The sequence below is a fragment of the Felis catus genome, chromosome X, assembly GCF_018350175.1.
Source record: "Felis catus isolate Fca126 chromosome X, F.catus_Fca126_mat1.0, whole genome shotgun sequence".
NCBI classification, from domain to species: domain Eukaryota; kingdom Metazoa; phylum Chordata; class Mammalia; order Carnivora; family Felidae; genus Felis; species Felis catus.
The window spans coordinates 47,001,494-47,024,297 of record NC_058386.1 but is presented as its reverse complement, the minus strand read 5'-3'; the positions used below and the strand labels follow the sequence as shown (position 1 = coordinate 47,024,297).

The following is a 22,804-nucleotide window of genomic DNA, read 5'->3' as shown; positions in this document are numbered from 1 at the left end:
TGCATTGCCTCTGTGGCACACATGTAGGTCTCACAGTGGTCCGTCTCAGTCTTTGGCAGTTGTCTGTTATTTCAGTTCTCATGTCTTTGGCATGCTGTATTTTTCATTGCTAAGAGAAAAAAAGCATGCTCAAGTGTGCCCCCTTATAATAGGAAGAGAGCATAAGGAAGTCTGTGCAGTAATTTCTCTACATTCCTGTGTCTTTTCCCTTGTTGATTCTGTCATGCATCTTTTCACTGTAATAAACTTAGCTGTGAATACAACTATATGCTGAGTCCTGTGAGACCTTCGACTGAATCACTGAATCTGTGAGTAGTCTTGGGAACCCTGAAACATAATTGCATTATATAATCTCAATCCTCAAAACAACTGTAAGGTAGGTAGAAATTAATGTCTGTCTCTTTTGGCAAGAAGAAAAGTTCATAAGATTAAACAACTTTCCTAAAACCTCAGTTCATAACAGAGGGAATCCAAATCTGTTTGACCCCAAAACCTTGGTTCTTCACTGTTATTCTGCATTGCCTGCCAATACTAGAAAGCGTGTCGGCAGTGGGTTGAGGAGAGGCAATGGAAGATCATAGAGGGTGATAGTGGTCTGAGACTGCTACGTGTGGGATATAGTATTTGAGTTGGTCTTGAAGGATAAATGGACAAGATTAAAATTGGTCAAGTGTAGTGGGAAGAGGATTGTCAATAGGTAGAACTGCATGATATAAAGACATGCAAGTGATAAAATGCAAGATTTATTTGCAAGAAAGAGAATATAACAGTTGGGTGAAATGGAGGGTTTACATTAGAAGGTTTTCTTACATACTTTAAAAAAACAACTTTTGGCAACTCCATACCTTGTCTGTGCTACACTTTGATAGCCTATATCTGATCTAACACATAATTATATATTTAAGCTTAATAAATGAGATGTTATATTTGTTTAAGGATAATGAAAAACATAATATATTTGTTCTGCAGAGACAACCATGACTACCACCAAAAATTTCACCACCTAAACAAGTTAAATACCCACTGTTGTTAGTATTAAGAAGCCATTAAAGTAGGAGGGGCTGGGTTTTTTGAGCAGAGGAGTGAAATGCTGAAAACAGCATTTAACTGATACTAATCTGGTGGCAATGTGAAGAGTATATTGGCTAGAACTAGGGAGCAAGTCCATTTAGATCACTGTAATCATAGCATTCCATGTATGAGGTGATTAAGAGCTTAGAGAACTGTGGAAGTTAAAATAGACAAAAGATCTTGTATAGGATGAATTACCATGATGTGGTGATAAACTGGATATATATATGTTTAGGGGGAGATCCAAAGGTTCTGAGTCTGAGTGGTTCAGAGAAAATGTAATACCTTTCACAGAAATTTACATGAACTGTTATGCCAAGGCCATGATAGGTTTGATTCTAGGTGTATTGAATTGAATAACTTGACATCCATTTGGAAAAGCACATTTGGGAGTTAGTTTTTAAATTGGATTGAAGAGGGGTCAAGGTTTGAGATAAGAGATGGAAACATTTACAGTTGGGTGATCACTAAAACTATGTGAATGGAAGCATCACCTTGGGAAAATACAAAACAAGAGCACCAGGGACCATACTCTGGTTTTATTCATTTCATCAGTAGGAAATGAATATTAAAGATCAGCTTTGAAGTTATTAAGTAATGTTAATAAGTAATGTTAATTTTTTTTTATAAATGCTAAAACATTTATTTGTACAGAACTTCTTTTCATGTAGGTATTTTCTAGTTTGTGAAATTTAAATTCAATGGTCTTTTAAGGACACCTGGGTGGCTCAGTTGGTTAAGCGTCCAACTTCAGCTTAGGTCGTGATCTCACGGTTCATGAATCTGAGCCCCGCATTGGGCTCTGTGCTAGTAGCTCAGAGCCTGGAGCCTGTTTCAGATTCTGTCTCCCTCTCTCTATCTTCCCCTCCCCCACTCATACTCTCTTCTCTTCTCTTCTCTCTCTCTCAAGAATAAATATTTTAAAAATTAATGTGGTCTTTTATAGCATGATATGATATACTGAAATGAAATCAATAAATGTCCTTTTGTGTGTAAAGCATAGTTAGGCATTGGATAACATTCAAATAACATTTTTTTATTCTTGATAATTTTTGGAATGTATGTGTGTGTATATCTTTATGTTGCCTATTTAGGAATCTTGCCCTTACTTCCTATTTCATTTAAAAACCTGTTTGGGGGCGCCTGGATGGGTCAGTCAGTTAAGTGTCCAGTTTTGGCTCAGGTCATGATCTTATGGTTCGTGGGTTAGAGCTCCACATTGGGCTCTGTGCTGACAGCTCAGAGCCTGGAGCCTGCTTCGGGTTCTGTGTCTCCCTCTCTCTCTGCCCCTTCCCTGCTCACATTCTCTCTCTCTCTCTCTCTCTCTCTCTCTCTCTCTCTCTCTCTCTCTCTCTCTCTCAAAAATGAATAAACATTTAAAATAAATAAATAAATACCTGTTTGGTTTGTTAATCATTTTTTACTTGTTGGCTGTTGTGCCACTAGTGCAGCAGCCATCATTACCACTAATTGAGTGTTCAAGATCAGAGTTGTACACAAGAATCCTGACATTGGGCTTTCCCTTAGTACAGAAATGTTCTTAAATGAATGACATTCAAACTTAGCTCTATGCAACAAATTTTTTTCAGAAACAGAAGGGCACAAAAATACTCCTTAAGAGAAGCTGGGAGGGCAAAAATGCAGGCACTAATGTATATATGTTTCTGGCAGTCTTCTCCATTTTACTCCTATCTGCTTCCATTTTTCCAGGGTAAGAAGACAATCTAAAAAGGCTTCAGCTCCAAAGTCTTCCCCAGTATTGTTGTGCTATTTATTCCGTCACTGGAATTGACAGAGAATCAAATGAATGTGCAGAGGGATAACAGGGAAAAATATCTTTATTATAGGCTGACTTGTTGTCTTTGGGTTTGAAGTCTTAGAAAAGGAGGTAATTCCAGAAAATTGGTATGTCATTTTGGTACCTCATGGTTGCCCAAAATTTAGTAAACATGATTTTTTAAAACTCTTTTGTATATGTAAATATGGCCCAATTCATTAAACTCTTCTTAAGCAGTTTTCATTAATATGTTTTCATTTAATATTTAATCTCCTTGAATTTAAGCTTTCAGTAGTGCAGAGTTCATAGAGAATCACAGATTATGTATAAGAAATCATCGAGATTATCATGTTCTTCCTTACTAAGCAATTTCCCCATTCATTTCTCAGTGTATTCTATGGGTTGTATGGTGCAATGGAAGGCACACTGCCCTGTCAGGATACCTGATTTCTAGCCCCAGCATATAGCCTCAACTTATGGATCCCATACTTCTCATCCAAAAAATAGAATGATACTTGCTGATCCTATATCATAGGACTGTTATAAGTTTCAAAAATGATAAAGAAAATTACTTTGAAAGTGTTAATGTGGAGGCTTCTTGCATTATCTTCTGCCATTTCCATATTTTTTCATGATAAAAGTACTATAGCAAATGTACAAGAAATTTTCATATGCTTATTTAATAAAATCCCTGAACATGTTATTCTGCCTAAATTTCACACTTCTATTTCCTAAAATTCATTTTAAACCCACTCTGTAAGTTTTGTCTTGTAAATCACAGGAATTGGTACTTTATGAATTTTTCCTATGAAAATGATTGAGCAAATGTGTACAATAGTACTAAATAATTTAAAGACATAGTGTGATGTTCATATTAGGAAGCTTTTCGCTGACAGAGGTATCTGTAATTGATTTATTTCATTTATTTGGACATCTTATGCTCCAGAATTGATGAGGCTCACATACCATTTCCATTCTTGTTTCTGCCATTTGTTTATCATTAACAAACAAAAATATTGGTAAAAAAAAAATTAAATGAGATTCTAGTTTTCTGATGCTTGTTGAAAGTCAGTATGCTATATTGACAACAGAGAGCATCCTTGTCTATGCTTAAAGTGTTCGAGGCCTGATTCAGCTGGTTATAAATTGCAAGATCACTGTACTTTGTCTGGGCTTCATTTGCCCATTATAAAACAAGTGGTTTGGATTAGGCTTCTAAGGTCATTTTCCCTTTTAACATTCTATGTTTTTTTTTAAATATGAAATTTATTGTCGGGGCGCCTGGGTGGCGCAGTTGGTTAAGCATCCGACTTCAGCCAGGTCACGATCTCGCGGTCCGTGAGTTCGAGCCCCGCGTCAGGCTCTGGGCTGATGGCTCAGAGCCTGGAGCCTGTTTCCGATTCTGTGTCTCCCTCTCTCTCTGCCCCTCCCCCGTTCATGCTCTGTCTCTCTCTGTCCCAAAAATAAATAAACGTTGAAAAAAAATTTTTTTTAAAAAAATATGAAATTTATTGTCAAATTGGTTTCCATACAACACCCAGTGCTCATCCCAAAAGGTGCCCTCCTCAATACCCATCACCCACCCTCCACTCCCTCCCACCCCCCGTCAACCCTCAGTTTGTTCTGTTTTTAAGAGTCTCTTATGCTTTGGCTCTCTCCCTCTCTAACCTCTTTTTTTTCCTTTCTTCCCCATTGTCTTCTGTTAAGTTTCTCAGGATCCACATAAGAGTGAAAACATACGGTATCTGTCTTTCTCTGTATGACTTATTTCACTTAGCAGAACACTCTCCAGTTCCATCCGCGTTGCTACAAAAGGCCATATTTCATTCTTTCTCATTGCCACGTATTCCATTGTGTATATAAACCACAATTTCTTTATCCATTTGTCAGTTGATGGACATTGAGGCTCTTTCCATAATTTGGCTATTGTTGAGAGTGCTGCTATAAACATTGGGGTACAAGTGCCCCTATGCATCAGCACTCCTGTATCCCTTGGGTAAATTCCTAGCAGTGCTATTGCTGGGTCATAGGGTAGGTCTATTTTTATTTTTTTGAGGAACCTCCACACTGTTTTCCAGAGTGGCTGCACCAATTTGCATTCCCACCAACAGTGCAAGAGGGTTCCCGTTTCTCCACATCCTCGCCAGCATCTATATTTCCTGATGTGTTCATTTTAGCCAATCTGACTGGCGTGAGGTGATATCTGAGTGTGGTTTTGATTTATATTTCCCTGATGAGGAGCGACGTTGAGCATCTTTTCATGTGCCTGTTGGCCATCTGGATGTCTTCTTTAGAGAAGTGTCTATTCATGTTTTCTGCCCATTTCTTCACTGGATTATTTGTTTTTCAGGTGTGGAGTTTGGTGAGCTCTTTATAGATTTTGGACACTAGCCCTTTGTCCGATGTGTCATTAGCAAATATCTTTTCTCATTCCATTGGTTGCCTTTTAGTTTTGTGGATTGTTTCCTTTGCTGTGCAGAAGCTTTTTATCTTCACGAGGTCCCAATAGTTCATTTTTGCTTTTAATTCCCTTGCCTTTGGGGATGTATCAAGTAAGAAATTGCTGTGGCTGAGGTCAGAGAGGTTTTTTTCCTACTTTCTCCTCTAGGGTTTTGATGGTTTCCTGTCTCACATTCAGGTCCTTTATACATTTTGAGTTTATTTTTGTGAATGGTGTAACAAAGTGGTCTAGTTTCATCCTTCTACATGTGGCTGTCCATTTCTCCCAGCACCATATGTTAAAGAGACTGTCTTTTTTCCATTGGATACTCTTTCCTGCTTTGTCAAAGATTAGTTGGCCATACGTTTGTGGGTCTAGTTCTGGGGTTTCTGTTCTGTTCCATTGGTCTATGTGTCTGTTTTTTTTGCAATACCATGCTGTCTTGATAATTACAGCTTTGTAGTAGAGGCTAAAGTCTGGAATTGTGATGCCTCCTGCTTTGGTCCTCTTCAAAATTACTTTGGCTATTCAGGGCCTTTTGTGGTTCTATACAAATTTTAGGATTGCTTGTTCTAGCTTTGAGAAGAATGCTGGTGCAATTTTGATTGGGATTGCATTGAATGTGTAGATAGCTTTGGGTAATATTGACATTTTAACAATATTTATTCTTCCAATCCATGAGCACAGAATGTTTTTCCATTTCTTTATATTTTCTTCAATTTCCTTCATAAGCTTTCTCTAGTTTTCAACATACAGATCTTTTGCATCTTTGGTTAGGTTTATTGCTCGGTATTTTGTGCTTCTTGGTGCAATTGTGAATGGGATCAGTTTCTTTATTTGTCTTTCTGTTGCTTCATTATTAGTGTATAAGAATGCAACTGATTTCTGTACATTGATTTTGTATCCTGCGACTTTGCTGAATTCCTGGATCAGTTCTAACAGACTTTTGGTGGAGTCTATCGGATTTTCCATGTATAATATCATGTCATCTGCAAAAAGTGAAAGCTTGATTTCTTCTTTGCCAATTTTGATGCCTTTGATTTCCTTTTGTTGTCTGATTGCTGATGCTAGAACTTCCAACACTATTTTAAACAACAGTGGTGAGAGTGGACATCCCTTTCATGTTCCTGATCTCAGGGAGAAAGCTCTCATTTACCCCATTGAGGATGATATTAGCTGTGGGCTTTTCATAAATGGCTTTTATGATCTTTAAGTATGTTCCTTCTATCCCGACTTTCTCAAGGGTTTTTATTAAGAAAGGGTGCTGGATTTTGTCAAAGGCCTTTTCTGCATCGATTGACAGGATCATATGGTTCTTTTCTTTTATTAACGTGATGTATCACATTGATTGATTTGCAAATGTTGAACCAGCCCTGCATCCCAGGAATGCATCCCACTTGATCATGGTGAATAATTCTTTTTATATGCTGTTGAATTCAATTTGCTAGTATCTTATTGAGAATTTTTGCATCCATATTCATCAGGGATATTGGCCTGTAGTTCTCTTTTTTTACTGGGTCTCTGTCTGGTTTAGGAATCAAAGTAATGCTGGCTTCATAGAATAAGTCTGGAAGTTTTCCTTCCCTTTCTATTTTTTGGAATAGCTTGAGAAGGATAGGTATTATCTCTGCTTTAAATGTCTGGTAGAATTCCCCTGGAAAGCCATCTGGTCCTGGACACTTATTTGTTGGGAGATTTTTGATGACTGATTCAATTTCTTCGCTGGTTATGGGTCTGTTCAAGCTTTCTCTTTCGTCCTGTTTGAGTTTTGGAAGTGTGTGGGTGTTTAGGAATTTGTCCATTTCTTCCAGGTTGTCCAGTTTGTTGGCATATAATTTTTCATTGTATTCCCTGATAATTGCTTGTATTTCTGATGGATTGATTATAATAATTCCATTTTCATTCACGATTTTATCTATTTGTGTCCTCTCCCTTTTCTTTTTGAGAAGCCTGGCTAGCAGTTTATTATATTTGTTTATTTTTTCAAAAAACCAACTTTTGGCTTCATTGATCTACTCTACAGTTGTTTTTTAGATTCTATATTGTTTATTTCTGCTCTGATCTTTATTATTTGTCTTCTTCTGCTGGGTTTGGGGTGTCTTTGCTGTTCTGCTTCTACTTCCTTTAGGTGTGCTGTTAGCTTTTGTATTTGGGATTTTTCTTGTTTCTTGAGATAGGCCTGCATTGCAATGTATTTTCCTCTCAGGACTGCTTTCGCTGCATCCCAAAACGTGTGGATTGTTGTATTTTCATTTTCATTTGTTTCCATAATTCTTTAATTTCTTCTTGAATTGCCTGGTTGATCCATTCATTCTTTAGTAGGGTGTTCTTTAACCTCCATGCTATTGGAGGTTTTCCAGACTTTTTCCTGAACTGATTTCAAGCTTCATAGCATTGTGGTCTGAACGTATGCATGGTATGATCTCAATTCTTGTATACTTATGAAGGGCTGTTTTGTGACCCAGTATATGATCTATCTTGGAGAATGTTCCATGTGCACTTGAGATGAAAGTATATTCTGTTGCTTTGGGATGCAGATTTCTAAATATATGTGTCAAGTCCATCTGATCCAATGTATCATTCAGGGCCCTTTTTTCTTTATTGATCCTGTGTCTAGATGATCCATCCATTGTTGTAAGTGGAGTATTAAAGTCCCCTGCAATTACTACAGTCTTATCAGTAAGGTTGCTTATGTTTGTGACTAATTGTTTTATATATTTGGGGGCTCCTATATGTGGCTCATAGACATTTATAATTGTTAGCTCTTCCTGATGCATAGACCCTGTAATTATGATATAATGCCCTTCTTCATCTCTTGTTACAGCCTTGAATTTAAAGTCTAGTTTGTCTGATATAAGTATGGCTACTCCAGCTTTCTTTTGACTTCCAGTAACATGATAGATAGTTCTCCATCCCCTCACTTTCAATCTGAAGGTGTCCTCAGGTCTAAAATGAGTCTCTTGTAGACAGCAAATAGATGGGTCTTGTTTGTTTGTTTGTTTTTTATCAATTCTGATACCCTGTGTCTTTTGGTTGGAGCATTTTGTCCATTTACATTCACTGTTATTATTGAAAGATACAGGTTTAGAGTCATTGTGATGTCTGTAGGTTTCATGCTTATAGTGATGTCTCTGGTACTTTGTGGTACTTGCAACATTTCACGCATAGAATCCCCCTTAGGATCTCTTGTAGTGCTGGTTTAGTGGTGATGAATTCCTTCAGTTTTTGTTTGTTTGGGAAGACTTTTATCTCTCCTTCTATTCTAAATGACAGACATTTAGATTCTCGGGTAAAGGATTCTCGGCTGCATATTTTTTTCTGTTCGTCACATTGAAGATTTCCTGCCATTCCTTTCTGGCCTGCCAAGTTTCAGTAGATAGATCCATCACTAGTCTTATCAGTCTCCCTTTATATGTTAGAGCATGTTTATCCTTAGCTGCTTTCAGAATTCTCTTTATCCTTGTATTTTGCCAGTTTCACCATGATATGTCATGCAGAAGATCGATTCAAGTTTCGTCTGAAGGGAGTTCTCTGTGCCTCTTGGATTTCAATGCCTTTTTCCTTCCCCAGTTCAGGGAAGTTCTTAGCTATGATTTTTTTCAAGTACACCTTCAGCCCCTTTCTCTCTTCCTCCTCTGGAATCCCTATTATATGTATATTATTACATTTCATTGCATCATTTAATTCTCTAGTTCTCCCCTCATACTCCTGGATTTTTTTTATCTCTTTTTCTCAGCTTCCTCTTTTTCCATAATTTTATCTTCTAAATCACCTATTCTCTTCTCTGCCTCTTCAATCTGGGCTGTGTTCGCCTCCATTTTATTTTGCACCTAATTTATAGCAGTTTTAGCTTCTCATGAATATTTCTTAGTCCCTTGATCTCTGTAGCAATAGATTCTCTGCTGTCCTCTATAGTTTTTTCAAGCCCAGCGATTAATTTTATGACTTCTTTTAAATTCTTGTTCTGTTATATTGCTTAAATTGTTTTTGATCAATTTGTTAGCTTTCGCTACTTACTGGAGTTTCTTTTGAGGAGAAAATTTGTTTGGATAGTCCCTGGAGTGGCAGGGAACTGCAGGGCTCTTCCCCTGTGCTGTCTGAAGTAACTTGTGTTGGTGGACAGGGCCGCAGTCAGACCTGATGTCTGCCCCCAGCCCACCGCTGGGGCCACAGTCAGACTGGTGTGTAGCTTATCTTCCCCTCTCCCAGGGGCAGGTCTCCCTGTGGAGTGGTGTGGCCCCTGTCTGGGCTACTGGTACATTGCCAGGCTTGTGGTGCTGCTTCGGTGGGATCTGGTGTATTAGCCAGGGTGGATCCGCAAGGTGCACAGTGGCAGGAGTGGCAGGCTCAGCTCGCTTTGCCTTTGGTGGTCTGCTACGGCAGGGGCCCTGCAGCACCGGGATTGAGGCAGACCCGTCCTCTTCCGTGGGCCTCTTGTCTACGCTTGGCTCCAGAGAGTCCGTTCTGCTAGTCTTCTGGCGGTTTTCTGGGTTATTTAGGCAGATGTGGGTGGAATCTAAGTGATCAGCAGGACGCAGTGAGCCCAGCGTCCTCCTTCACTGCCATCTTCAAGCCTCTCTCCTCCATGTCTATTTTTTATCTCTTTTAAGTATCTATCCGAGGAAAACTGATGTAAAGATTATAATTGATACTAATATTTTTATATTTGACTTATAACTTGTAGCTTATTTGACTTTATACCAAGGTGACCATATAATTTCCCATCCAACAAGAGGAAACTTTCGAGAGTGAAAGGCATACATACTGTTAACAATTACTCCAGGACTGTCCCAGATAAACTTGAATGTCTGGTTACCTTATCTGTAGCCCATATGTGAGGTTCTACCAACTGCATTATTACTCAAAGAAAAGTATTTATCAGTTTTAATTATTTTTTATGGTTTTCCTGTTATTTCTTCTAGATCCGCTCTGTGTGGAGAGTAATATAGCATCATGCCAGCAATCTCCAGCTAGTAAAAAAGGCATGTTCACAGATGACTTACATAAACTGGTGGATGACTGGACAAAGGAAACAGTTGGAAATTCTCTTATTAAGCCAAGTTTAAACCAACTCAAACAGAGTCAACACAAACTAGAGACAGAAAACTGGAACAAAGTATATGAAGTAAGTGGTTTTGGCACGTTCCTCTTTATTTCTAAGAACTAAAATCATAAAAATTGATTTCCTTAGGTCTATTTTTAAAGTCACTATTAGAGAATGGTGTGACTTGACAACATAGTGACTTTTATCCTTATCTAGATTCATTTTGTCTTTGAGAAAATTATCTTTTAGACCAGGGGTCAGCACATTTTTTTCTGGGAAGGAGCCAGTTAGTAAGTACTTTCAAGCCATGTGGTTGCAACTAGTCAACTCTGTCATCGGGCAAAAGCAACCATAGATAAAATATAAATGAATGCACAGGGCTTTGTTCCAATAAAACTTGATTTACAAAAAGAAGTGGTAGGCTGTAGCTTGCTGACCCATGCTTTAGACTCTTATACCTAAAAATATAACCATCAAGTATCAAAAAAGAAAGCATCTGGAATGAGGGTGAATTCAGTCCTGTGGTACAAGAAGAGTTTGAGTTTTGAGGGAAAGCTATCATATGTTGTATATCAATATTCTCAGAACTATTCAGTGATCTTATTTGTTCAGTTTGAAAAAATAATTTTAAAGCTCTTTAAGCTAGAATATTATAAAAGGCATCTTAAGTTTATGGATGAGATTCCTAGTAATTGCATATGGCCTTAGTCAGATGTACATGCAGTTGAGATATAGAAGGATGTCCACAATGCATTCTGGAGTGGGAAGAAGGCAGGCTTATAGAACAGTATATACAGTATTTGTTTAAAATTATGTGCATTAGATATTTATATATACACACAGAACTAGGAGAAGCCGTTAACAATATACTGGATGGTGGAATTTGAGCCTCATTTTACATTTTACTTCTCTGTTTGAACTTTTAAAGTATCACTTTTTCAAAATGAGTAAATCTATCAAAATGTGAATCAAGGCTTAGAATCTGAACCCTCATAACTGCAAGATGTATATTTGTGTATATGTGTGTGTGTGTTTGTGTGTGTGTTGTGTTTGTGTACATGTATGTGTGTGTATGTAGTCATTGCATATAATTTGGTAAAGAAAGCCTGAAAATACATTTAGTGTTAATTTTGAATAAAAATTTCAAAAGTCTAGATTTCCCAAACTAGTAAGCAGTATTTCTGCGTGGGGACTCTGTGTACTTATCTTACTCCTGGCACCGATTTATATACAGATAGTATCACCATTGTAAAAATTGGAAGCCTTTAGAGGCAAACTTCAAGGCGTAAATGCATTTGTGCTGCCAGTGAGAGAGCCTCTGAGTACTGTGTGAATGGAGGCTTTTGTTGACTAGTAGGAGGGTGGTTTATTGCAGTATAATGGAGGATTTTTGGAGGGAGATTGAGTAGAAAATGGCAGTATGAACAAAAGTGGTAGAGGTCTCTAAGCAGACAGAATTGGGTTCCAGTGTCAGCTCAGTCACTTACTAGTTATATGACTATAGGCAAGTCATCTGTGCCTCAGTTTTCATGTCTTCAAAACAGAGATAATACCTACCTGCCTTACAACATCACTGTGAGAATTAAATGAGGTAACACCTCTAAGATGCCTAGATAACTATTTTTGTATTTTAAGTTCAGTTGATTACATGTTTGTGTGGAAAGCACATCTCATTATCTAATGTTCTTGCTTGTTACTGGTCTGTGGCCTTATTAGAAAATGTTGTCACAATTATATCAGGCCCTTTACTTTGTGCCAAGCCCTCTACTAGGCACTGGGTTTGATGAGCAAAAACAAGTATGTGCCCTATCTCATGGAACTTACACTCTAGTGGGACAGTTAGACATGAACAGACTTATATAATACAGGATATCATATAATAAGAGAGTTGGTCTAGTAAAGGGAAGTCAAGGAAAGATTCCCTGAGAAGGTGATGATTGAACAGAGATCTGAAGGATGAGTAGGTGTTAACTAGGTGAAAAAAGGGAGGTAATCTGATTCCAAGTGGAAAGAACAGCATATGCAAAAGCCCTGTATTGGTAAAGGGATCATGAGGCCACTGAAAGTAGGCCAATTTTGCTGAAGTGAAGACAGCAGACAAGAATTGGTGCACAGTGAATCTAAGGAGGTTGGGAGGGTCTTAAAAGTGGTGATGATAAAGACCTTTGTCTTTATTTTAAGAAAGATGGATAGCCATTGAAGCCCTAGGGTTCACATCAGATTTGCTTTTTGAAAAGATCACTCTGACTTGAAGCCAGGAGAAAGGATTATTGGAGGTAAGGGTAGAAATTGATAGACCAATTAAGAGTTAGTCACAGTAGTACAGTTAAAGAGAAATTGAGATGAAGAAAAATGAACAGATTCCAAGAAATGTTTGAGATAAAATGGATGAGATTTAGTGATGGAATGGATGTATGGCAGAGGGAAGGTATCAAGACTAGGTTTCTGGCTGGCATTACTGGCTATCATTCCAGGCTACCAATCACCAAGATGCAGAACATGAGTAGGCAGTGTGTTTTGGTAGAGGAAAGACCATAGGTCATTTGAATCTCAGATGCCTTTGAAATATGCAAGAGAAGGTTAGGTCCTCTCCACTGGTCTTTTTTAAAAATAAAAATCACACTACTGTTTGTAAAATAATGCTCATTATAGAATTTAATCAATGCAGAAAAGTATGAATTCTAAAATACCACCTTCAAATCCCAATACCTAGAAGTAATTGTCACTAACTTTAGATAAACACCATTTCAGATTTCTTTCTATGTCTGTATATGGATACATGGAAATGACTTTATAAAAATGAAGTCATATTATATATGCTCTTTTGTGTTTTAAATATTTATATATTTATATAATTTATATATATTTATATATATTTATATAATTTAAATCCAAGTTAACATATATTATAATAATGATATCAGGAGTAGAATTTATGTGCTCTTTTGACTCAGAAGTATTACATTTAATTTTACTTTAACAGGACAAAAACACTGATATGAAGAAGGGATTACTGAACTTTAAATAAATGTATTTTTACCTCAGGAGATACGGTCATTCATTCTTGAGTCGGGCAAAGCCTTTATTCCAACTTTAGTTTGAAAGTTTATTTAAAAGGGTTTAGGCTTGACTTTTCGATTTAGAGGAACTTAGCATTAGCGACTGATACCAAACTCTCCTTTAAGTGAGAATTATTTACTTCCATTAGACTTATTATTACCATGTGTATAAGATTTCAGTAATCTCTATACACATGCATAATCATAGTAGGACATGATAAGGGCAGGCAGGAATATATTTTCAGAATACTGCCAAAAACTTCCCAAAATGCAACAGAAATGTTAGACTTTAACGCAATGAGTAGGAGTGGGTAGGGAGGTGACATTTATTGAGCATCTACTCTGTGTGCCAGGTTCTTTCTCCTGGGCCACACATAATCATGCTCCTCTGTCTCCAAAGAATTCTGTAGTAAGTTGGGCTATGGTCTGTGGTTCTGCATGAGAGAATTCATGGGGCTGGCAGAAAGAAGTAAAATTATAAAGAGTAGTGCTAGCATAAAGAAAGGAGACGACACTAAATAGTAAACAGAGTGCTAACTCTATTCACTGGAGTTAATCCTCACCTCACTATTAAGTTACTTAGTGATATTTGGTGTTACCAATTTTTAGCTTCGGTTTCCATATCTGAAAATGCCTACCTTGCAGGTCAGTAATGAAGAGGAAATGAAATAAGGTATGCAACTATGCTTGGCACACAGAAAGGTGCTCCAAAAATGGTAGCCGCTCATAGTAATAATGGGAGTAGTAAGCCAAAAAGAATAGGAAAGAATATAGATGGGTAAAAGCATCTACCAAATAAACTGATCTTTTGTTTTTATTTTTGTTTTCGTTAGAATACTCCATCTACTATGGGCTACACATCAACATGGATTTCTTCTCTGTCCCAAATCCGTGGAGCTGTCCCAACCTCCTTGCCACAAGGACTCTCACTCACTTCATTTCCTGGGACATTATCATCATATGGAATGCCCCATGTCTGTCAGTATAATGCTGTGGGGGGGCCAGGATACCCAGTACAATGGGTAGGAATTTCAGGAACACCACAACAGTCTGTAGTAATTCCGACTCAATCTGGGGGACCATTCCAGCCGGGAATGAATTTACAGGCATTTCCAGCTTCATCAGTGCATAATCCATCTGCCATCCCGCCTGGTCCCAAATGAATCAGAGTAGATGATGAAGAAAAGGGAGAATTTTTTCAGAATTATTTTCATGATACCTAAGATACTAAACATTCTTCTTCTTGGGTTCTGCCATATTTTCCCTCGTTTGAGTTTACCTTCCACTGTATTTTTTTTTGTTTGTTTCATTGTGGTATTTTATATAGCTCATCATTCTATAGAATTGTGCAGTTTGTACATAGAGCACTGCACACAGAAATGTTTTTTCACTTCAAATCCTATCCTCTTTGATACTTGATTTTTTAAAAATACCGTTCAGAATGCTTTAATAAGCTCAGCTTGAGCATTAACATTTCCAGGACACTTTCCATGAATTGCTGAGAAGCCCCCATTTTTTACTGCTGCTATCTGCAGCTGGATGATACTTTAAAATGTATAAAAACTATTTAAATTGAAACTCCCCAAACGTGGACGAAGTGAGACCCTCCAACAGCCGGAGTCTTATGGGATTCTTCACATGTTTATCTTAGGTTTACCTTTCACAGAAGGCAGGGTAACTTGCTGCAGGAAATGTTTTGGTATATAAAATTAGAATAACTTTGTCAACCAGTATAGACCATGAGCCCTTTTTAATGTGATTTTCTTCCCGTCGTCACAGCAGTAGGAGTAAAGCCTTGTTTTAAGTGAGGCGGAGAGAAAGGAAAAAACAGAACTGTAACAGTTCCTTGATTCTGCAGATACTGTAGCTACTTTAGGATTTCAATAGTAATTCAAAGTAGCTATCTCCTTGTTTCTCATGTGCACACTACATTGTTTTTGAGCATCTGAGAGGCATTGATTTGGCTTGCATTCTTTTGCAAGGGATATATTGCAGCTGATACGAATCTCATTTGGGGGGAATCTTTGTATTCCTAACAAAGAGAATTCAAGTTACACCTCTATTGATCCATTCTTCTGAAGTAAAATGTACTTGACACAGCAGGTTGTACGTTTTGAGACTTACACATGAAACACTGGCTTTACAGGGTTCTAAGATGTGGGGTATACACTGTCCTGCAGTGAGATAGTAGACCCTCAAAGGACACTATTTAAGTTGCCCTTAGCTTTTTTTTTATTACCATTTTTTTTAGTTGCTATAATTTCTTATTAGTATATATAGCATCCTAAATGATTTTAGATATTAGATGATTTGGCAGCCTCTTTAGAATCTGAGAGAGATCACTGTCAAGTTGCACTTTACTGGGTTTTATCCAGTTTTAGGAGGAGGTGAGGCAATGTCAAAATAGACACTTTTGGATTTCAGGAAGGTTAACTATAATAATCTTAAAAGGCTGGTCACAGAGTTACCTAATGCTCAGTCTGTGAAACCCAAACAGAATTCTTAAATGGTATTTATCAACTACTACATATACACATTTAAAATACTTACTTTCCACTCTGAAAATTTCAAGGTCATTTCTAGTACACATTTACCTGATAATGAGTTCTGTCTACTGGTAAACATTCCAAATTATCACCCAACATTTCTGTTAAAAGATTTTCCTCCAAGTTCCTCTAAAATTTTTACCCCATGAGCTTGGCAGGTAAGGAAAACTTAATAGGTGTAGTTTCTTGTTTTGTTTGCTTGTTTGTTTGTTTGTTTTTTGCATAGTCTACTTTATAACATTCAGTACCCTTTTCAAAAAATGTGTCTGATATTGCTTACCTGAGGATCACACTAACCATCATGAAGGTTCTGTCACTATCATTTGGGGTGTCTAAAGCAGCATTTTCAGAATTGCTGTTGATAAGAGCCACAGTTTCTTTTCATAAATGAAAACATACTCTGGTTTGGGTGAGTCTTTCTAAATCTTATGTACAGATTCTTCAAATTTCTTCTACAGTATTGGTTTGCAAGTTGCAGTGATTTTAGGACATTAGTGTAATGCAAATGCTTGCATTGCAGTGTTTTCCATGTGTACAAAAACAATGCACCTAAAATCCATAATTCTTTAAAACTGCTCGTGTTTCATTATAAGAGTTGGCTTGTGTAATCACATTGAGACTCACAACCTATAAAGTGAAAATCCTGCAGGTTTTAAGATCCCTTCTTCTCCAGTTGTAATCCTTTTAAACAGTGTACCCCAGGATGAAAAAACCTCCATGGATGACATGCACAATTACATTTATTAATGGCTGCTCTGCATCAGATGTCCCACATTTTGCCACCACCTCTGTTTTATGTATAATTCATCACTCATTTGCCTGCAGACTTTTGCAGTGCCTTGTAATATTTAGAATCTTTTCAGATTTTTTGCTGGAAAGAAAAGTAGTCTTCTAAAGTTTGAAGATGGTGAATAGTGTACTGCTGTCTCCATGCTGACTGCAGTAGTTGGGTTAACATATGTTATGTATACATTATGTATACGTAACATGTATAAGTTTAAAAATACAGAAAAAAGTGAGTTTGTGCGGAAATGAAGAAAACAGTGTTATTCACACCACTGTGGGTTTTTTCCCCATTACTTAAATGTTTGATTCAGATGATAGTCACTTTGACTGTAAATATTGGCTAGTTTTTTACCTAGGGGTTTTGCATTATTTCATAATTTTGCTAACTCATATAATAGTGCTGTTTTCATCCTTGCTGAGGTAATTTTCCTCCCCAGAAATAATTAACTCTTGAGGTGAAGCTCAGAAATTCCCTTCTTACTTAACAAAATGCCTACTATATAACAAGGGCCTTCTACCCATTTCCAAAAAACCACACAAACCTATCCTTTTCATTTTCCTTTTTGTAGAAGAGAAAAAGGTTGTACTAAACAATCCTGCTTGTAAAGTTTATTTGGGGGATAGTCTGTATGTCCAACCACCATGTTTACTTCTCCAAGTACAAGTCTGATGAATAGTACTGTATTTCCATATGTGGCAATGTGAGCATTTCATCATGAAGTACATGCTGCTATGTTTGTGAAGTTGTGTGTTAACATCATAAGAATATGAAACCAGTATTGGTGTAAATCTAATGAAAATAACCCTATGTATATTTGTAGCAGTCTTGAATCTCTATTTAAGGTAATTTGCTGTAATATAACAAATATCCATTTTGTTTTTCATCCTTTTCTTGCCAATTTTATATCAAGCATGAATTCTAATGGTTTGACAGCAAAATTATCTGTGAAAGTTTAAAAGGCACTTTTCTGCTGTGATTTTTGGATTGAGTGTGGTGTGTTATGTGCAGTATGATGGGATGTATCATTTTAGAACTCCAGATTTAATTACAGTCCAATTACTTTTGTTTATCTACCTCGTTTTCAGTGCTGTTTGGGGGTGTACAAGTAAACACTGCCTGTGAAACTTGCTTTTTTGCCTTGATTCTCAGTATTCTTTCAGGTTCCAAATCTGGCCTGCCTCCTTGTCCCAGTGCTAACCATGAGTTTGAGATGAGTGGGACCATCACTCTGCCACCAATCTGTGTTTAAGTGATGAGAGCCATGTGCCTCTGCAGAATAAGCTTTGGGGATTTGGGGATGGAGAGCAGAGAAGTACACCCAGCTGGTGGCAATGTAGGACTTAGTTGTAGGAGTCCATTGTAAAATAAATAGTAAGAAAGTACTAAATTAGACAGTCCAGTGCCTGTAACTTAGCATCTTTTATTAAAGATGCATTTCTTGTCTTGTGTGCCTAAAGGGCTATGGGTTGAAATTGCTTTAACTACCGCAGTGAAATAGTTGATAAATCCTACAGCAGTGGCCTGTCATTCAGCATATTAGCATATTGCTAGGTATTTGCAGTGGCATTTTGTTAAAATGGCTGTATGCTTTTAGTTGCATTGTAGTTGGTGGTAACTGTTTATCTGATCTCTAAAGTTTATTGGAGGCATTGACTTTCTTTGTGGTCTTTTCTGAATGATGCATTTTTTGTTTTTCCAGAAATTCAGCTAATGTTTGTAAGCCACATGTTCCTTGTTTCACATGTTTACGGTGTGTAACACTACAGCATATTTAATCTTAGCAAATGCTGTATTTCAGGCTATATATATTCCTGAAGTATATTTGGCATCAGTTTGGGATTGTTATTTAATCTTCTGTTTGGTTCAGAAAAACTTGAGATTTGAGGTGGTGTGCAGGCCATTTTTTTAAGAATAGGTTGTTCATTTTTTCATTCTGTTGTTTATTGTAGACTTTTTTTATCCCCCCCCCCCACTTTGAAGATGAACCAGAAAAGGGGGTGGGTTGTAGAAAAGGCCATTGATTTGATAAATGTAATTTCTGGGATTCAGATTTTGTTTTAATCCAATCCAGTTGGTAAAATTGTTAACACTCAAACTTGGTAAAATCCTTTGAAATTACTATGACATTTTTATGGAGCCAAATGCTTTCAGATCACCATGGAAATAGTCTTTGTATGTGAAGGATGAACACAAACATTGGTCGGGGTCCCTGATAGCCAAGATAGGCAGGGGCCTGGGGTAGTGGCTAGGTTACACTCAAGTTATTTTCAACTGAGATAGTTGGAGGAGTGTACAAACTAACAGCTTCCATCATGGAAGGTTTTCTTTTAGTTAAAAACCACCTCAAAAAGGCTAAGTCAAGCAAGAAGGGAAGAGAGAAACTGGGCTTTTGAGAAAAAAATGTGCCAGTGTAAAATAAACCCCTAAATGCGTGCTTGTCATCCTTCCAGGTTTTTTTTTTTTAAGTTACATTTCTTTTCACTATAAATTAAGATTTCAGATTGAGGTTTGTGGTCCAGAACGTACCCTCAGCAGAAAATAGTGACTGATCGGAAAGTGCAGTTGTTCAAGGTCTGTCATGCTCAATCACTTAAAGCTGTAATTTGTTTGATATGAATATTAAGCATGTAGACCTAGTGCAGCATGGGAGCCACTCAGGAAGTTTATGCAATTAATAAACTTTCATGCATAATTTACTATGAAGTATGCAGAATTTCAGCCACTTCTCTACACTTAACATTTAGTTGTATATGTGAACTCTCCTTTCTTAACTGGGGAATGTAGCATTATATAGTATGTTGTTAAAATTAATTTTAATTTTAATCCTTCTTGACATTAACTTTTTGTTTTGTTTTGCTTTTGGGGGGGATTGTTTTTGGTAAACCAAGTGATCTGCCTTTAAGCAGTTGTCTGATTTTGGTTCTTTGAAACTGTGATTTTTATTTCATTTGTACCCAGCCATTGTAAGTATTTTGTTTCTTGGAAATTTTGTTTTGAAACAGAAAATAAAGGCTGTGTTATAAAATGAATATGTTATCTTATTAAAATGCTTTCATAGTCATTGCAATCACCTGGCTTAAACTGGTTCTTCATTTATCCAGTGTAATTTAGCAGATTTAAAAAATTTACTCCTATAGACTATGCTGACTGAACAAATTAACCAAGCCGTGTATTACCTCTTGATTTATAGCCCCAGGAAATTTTGAGCTGCACCTCTTCTCCACCCTTCTCAATGAGCCATAATTGTAACAGTCACTATGACTTTCTTAGTACTTGTTGTGTTATCTAGGCCTTTACCTGTGGTATTTTTATTTCACAAAACAATCCTATAAACTAAGTCTGTTATTATCTCCACTTTACAGAGAAAATTTATGGATCAGAGAGATTAAAGAATTTTCCATGGTAACATAGCTAGGAAATGGTGAAGCCTGTACCCAAACCCAGGTCTGTCTGACTCCCAAGCTCATGGGAAAAACTCCAAGCCATACAACTCTCAGATATACTGTATGAAAAATAATGCAAATACATTTGCAATAAGTTTTCATCTATTATCAGGATTAGTATGTACTCTTTTCTTATATATCTTTCATGAGGTTATATCCAGTGCTTGTTTCTTTTTAATTTTTTAACGTTTATTTATTATTGAGAGACAGACACAGAGTGTGAGCAGGGGAGGGGCAGAGACAGAGGGGGAGACACAGAATCTGAAGCAGGCTCCAGGCTCTGAGCCGTCAGCACAAGCCCGGCACGTGGCTCGAACCACGAACTGAGATCATGACCTGAGCCGAAGTCGGTAGCCCAACCAACTAAACCACCCAGGCGCCCCTCCAGTGCTTGTTTCATAAAGGATTCAAAATGTGCCCTTTGCACAAACTTGAGTTTTCCTTTCGTATTGACATTGTTTCAACAAAACACCTTTAGCAAAAAGTACGTTTTGAAATTTCCCTCCCACATCTCTCATTTATCACACTACAGTGACTTGGGAAACTGCCCAATGAGATCAGATCACTTGTTCACTTGATAACTTAGAAGAAACATGCATATGTTTATGCAAACAGCCCTGGAGGAAGAGTTAGAGGCTTATCAAAATTATCCAAAATTAGATGAGGATTTTAAAAAATCTATTACCTTTACTTATTGACCCGGTAACTCTGAGGCATTCTATGTTAGGTGATTGCTAAAGGAAGGACCTAAGGTACATAGTGGAACAAGCATGGGTTTTGATTTGCAGACCTCTCAAACTTCTACTTTCTCATTTATAAAATGAGGTGATTGTGAATATTAAATAGGATATATAAAAGCAGCGACCCCTGTCCCTAAATTTTTTAATTGTATTCACTGTGACATACCTCTGGTGACTTCCACAGTAAAATTGTACTGGGGAAACCAGACTGGTTTGGAAATGGGCCCTGATTCTTATTACAGTTAATACAGTTACTTTTTAGAGCCCAGCAGACCTGGGTTTTTATTCTAGCTTTGTGAACTTGGGAAAACTGCTTAACTTTTCTGCTTCAATTTTCTTATCTGTAAAAAGGATAGCTGTCTCAGTTGGGGTTGTTTCCAGACTAAATGAAAAAGCATATAAAGAGCTTAGCATTATATCCGGCACACAGTAGGCTTCTTCAAATGATAGTAACAACTACTCAAGGGACGTTACATATTCGCTATGTTAAGAGAAGAGGAAACAGGTGACAAAATTGGACCCAACTTGTGAGTCAATGTGAGGTCTGTTGGTGGAGGAGATTAGGTATTGGCCCAAAAGGTGTTGGATGATGTGACAGAGTAAGGTTCAGAGTGAAAGTGTTTCAGTTGGGGCATAAGACAATATAAAACCCATTTAAAATGTACACCACTAGATACATGAAATGGTAGAGAGCCACCTGGGTGGCTCAGTTGGTTAAGTGTCCAATTCTTGATTTCAGCTCAGGTCATGATCTTTGTGGGTTTGGGCCCCACATCAGGCTCTGTGCTGGCAGCACAGAGCCTGCTTGGGATTCTTTCTCTCCCTCCCTAGCTGCCCTTGCCCCAGTGTACTGTCTCTGTCTCTCTCAAAATAGATAAATAAACTTTAAAAAAAGTTTTAAAAAAAGAATGAGATGGTAGAATTTTCTGTCACTAAAGAGTTTAGAAAGAGCTGAACTAGTAGTAGTTGGGGAAAAGAAGGTGGGGTCTTACAAAGGAAGCTCAAGACAGAAATGAAGATGTACAGCATAAGTAATGGTCCAAATAGGAGCAGGACCTTGTGATAAAGAAATGGAAAGGACTAGCTCACATGCACGTTACAAATAAGGAAACAACCTCAAGAATTTAAGCAGTATTGGGGCGCCTAGGTGGCTCGGAGGGTTAAGCTTCCGACTTTGGCTCAGGTCATGATCTCGCGGTCCATGAGTTCGAGCCCCGCGTCGGGCTCTGTGCTGACAGCTCAGAGCCTGGAGCCTGTTTCAGATTCTGTGTCTCTCTCTCTCTGACCCTCCCCCATTCGTGCTCTGTCTCTCTGTGTCTCAAAAATAAATAAACGTTAAAAAAAATTTAAAAAAAAAAAGAATTTAAGCAGTATTTGTAAGGGTTCTACATTCCAGCTCAGAGGTTCTCAACCCTGACTGCATATTAAAATCACCTGGGAAGCTATTTAGAGCTATGTAAAGCACAACAATGTGAATATACTTAACACTACTGAACTGCACACTTGAAAATGGTTAAGATGGTAAATTCTGTTGTATGTATTTTACCACAAGTGAAAATAAAAAATGTGTCTGTGTCCCATCCCTATAACCAGTATCATTACATACACACAGTAATGTAATTAAGGTTGAGGACCACTGTCATCGTCTCCTTTATTAATCAAATGACTTCCCTACTTGCTATTAGCCAGTTATTGGTTCAAGAAAAGCAAGAAATATGGCAGCCTCATTAGACCTTCTAATGAACTACTTTCTATAACCATATGAACCTATAGCCTCTCAAACAGGCCCCAAGGATTTGGGCAGTAGAGAAAGCTAAGTGGGCCCCTTGCAGAAACTGAACAGCTAGTTGCTACTTAAGTGGAACATGTCAGAAGATTGAGTCCACTGTCTCTCCGT

General features: G+C 37.5%; 1 protein-coding gene across 6 annotated transcripts in view; it reads left to right on the top strand.

The window, feature by feature from the left end:
* Window positions 1-19,791, top strand: part of WNK3 (WNK lysine deficient protein kinase 3) — a 189,016-nt gene extending 169,225 nt beyond the window's left edge. For all 6 annotated transcript variants that reach the window (XM_019823858.1, XM_019823859.1, XM_019823860.3 and 3 more), the window contains exons 22-23: window positions 10,211-10,413; window positions 14,225-19,791. In XM_019823858.1, the coding sequence (XP_019679417.1) occupies window positions 10,211-10,413; window positions 14,225-14,554 (533 nt within the window). In that variant the 3' untranslated portion in view covers window positions 14,555-19,791. The remainder of the gene's footprint in view (window positions 1-10,210; window positions 10,414-14,224) is intronic.
* The last annotated feature ends 3,013 nt before the right edge of the window (window positions 19,792-22,804 follow it).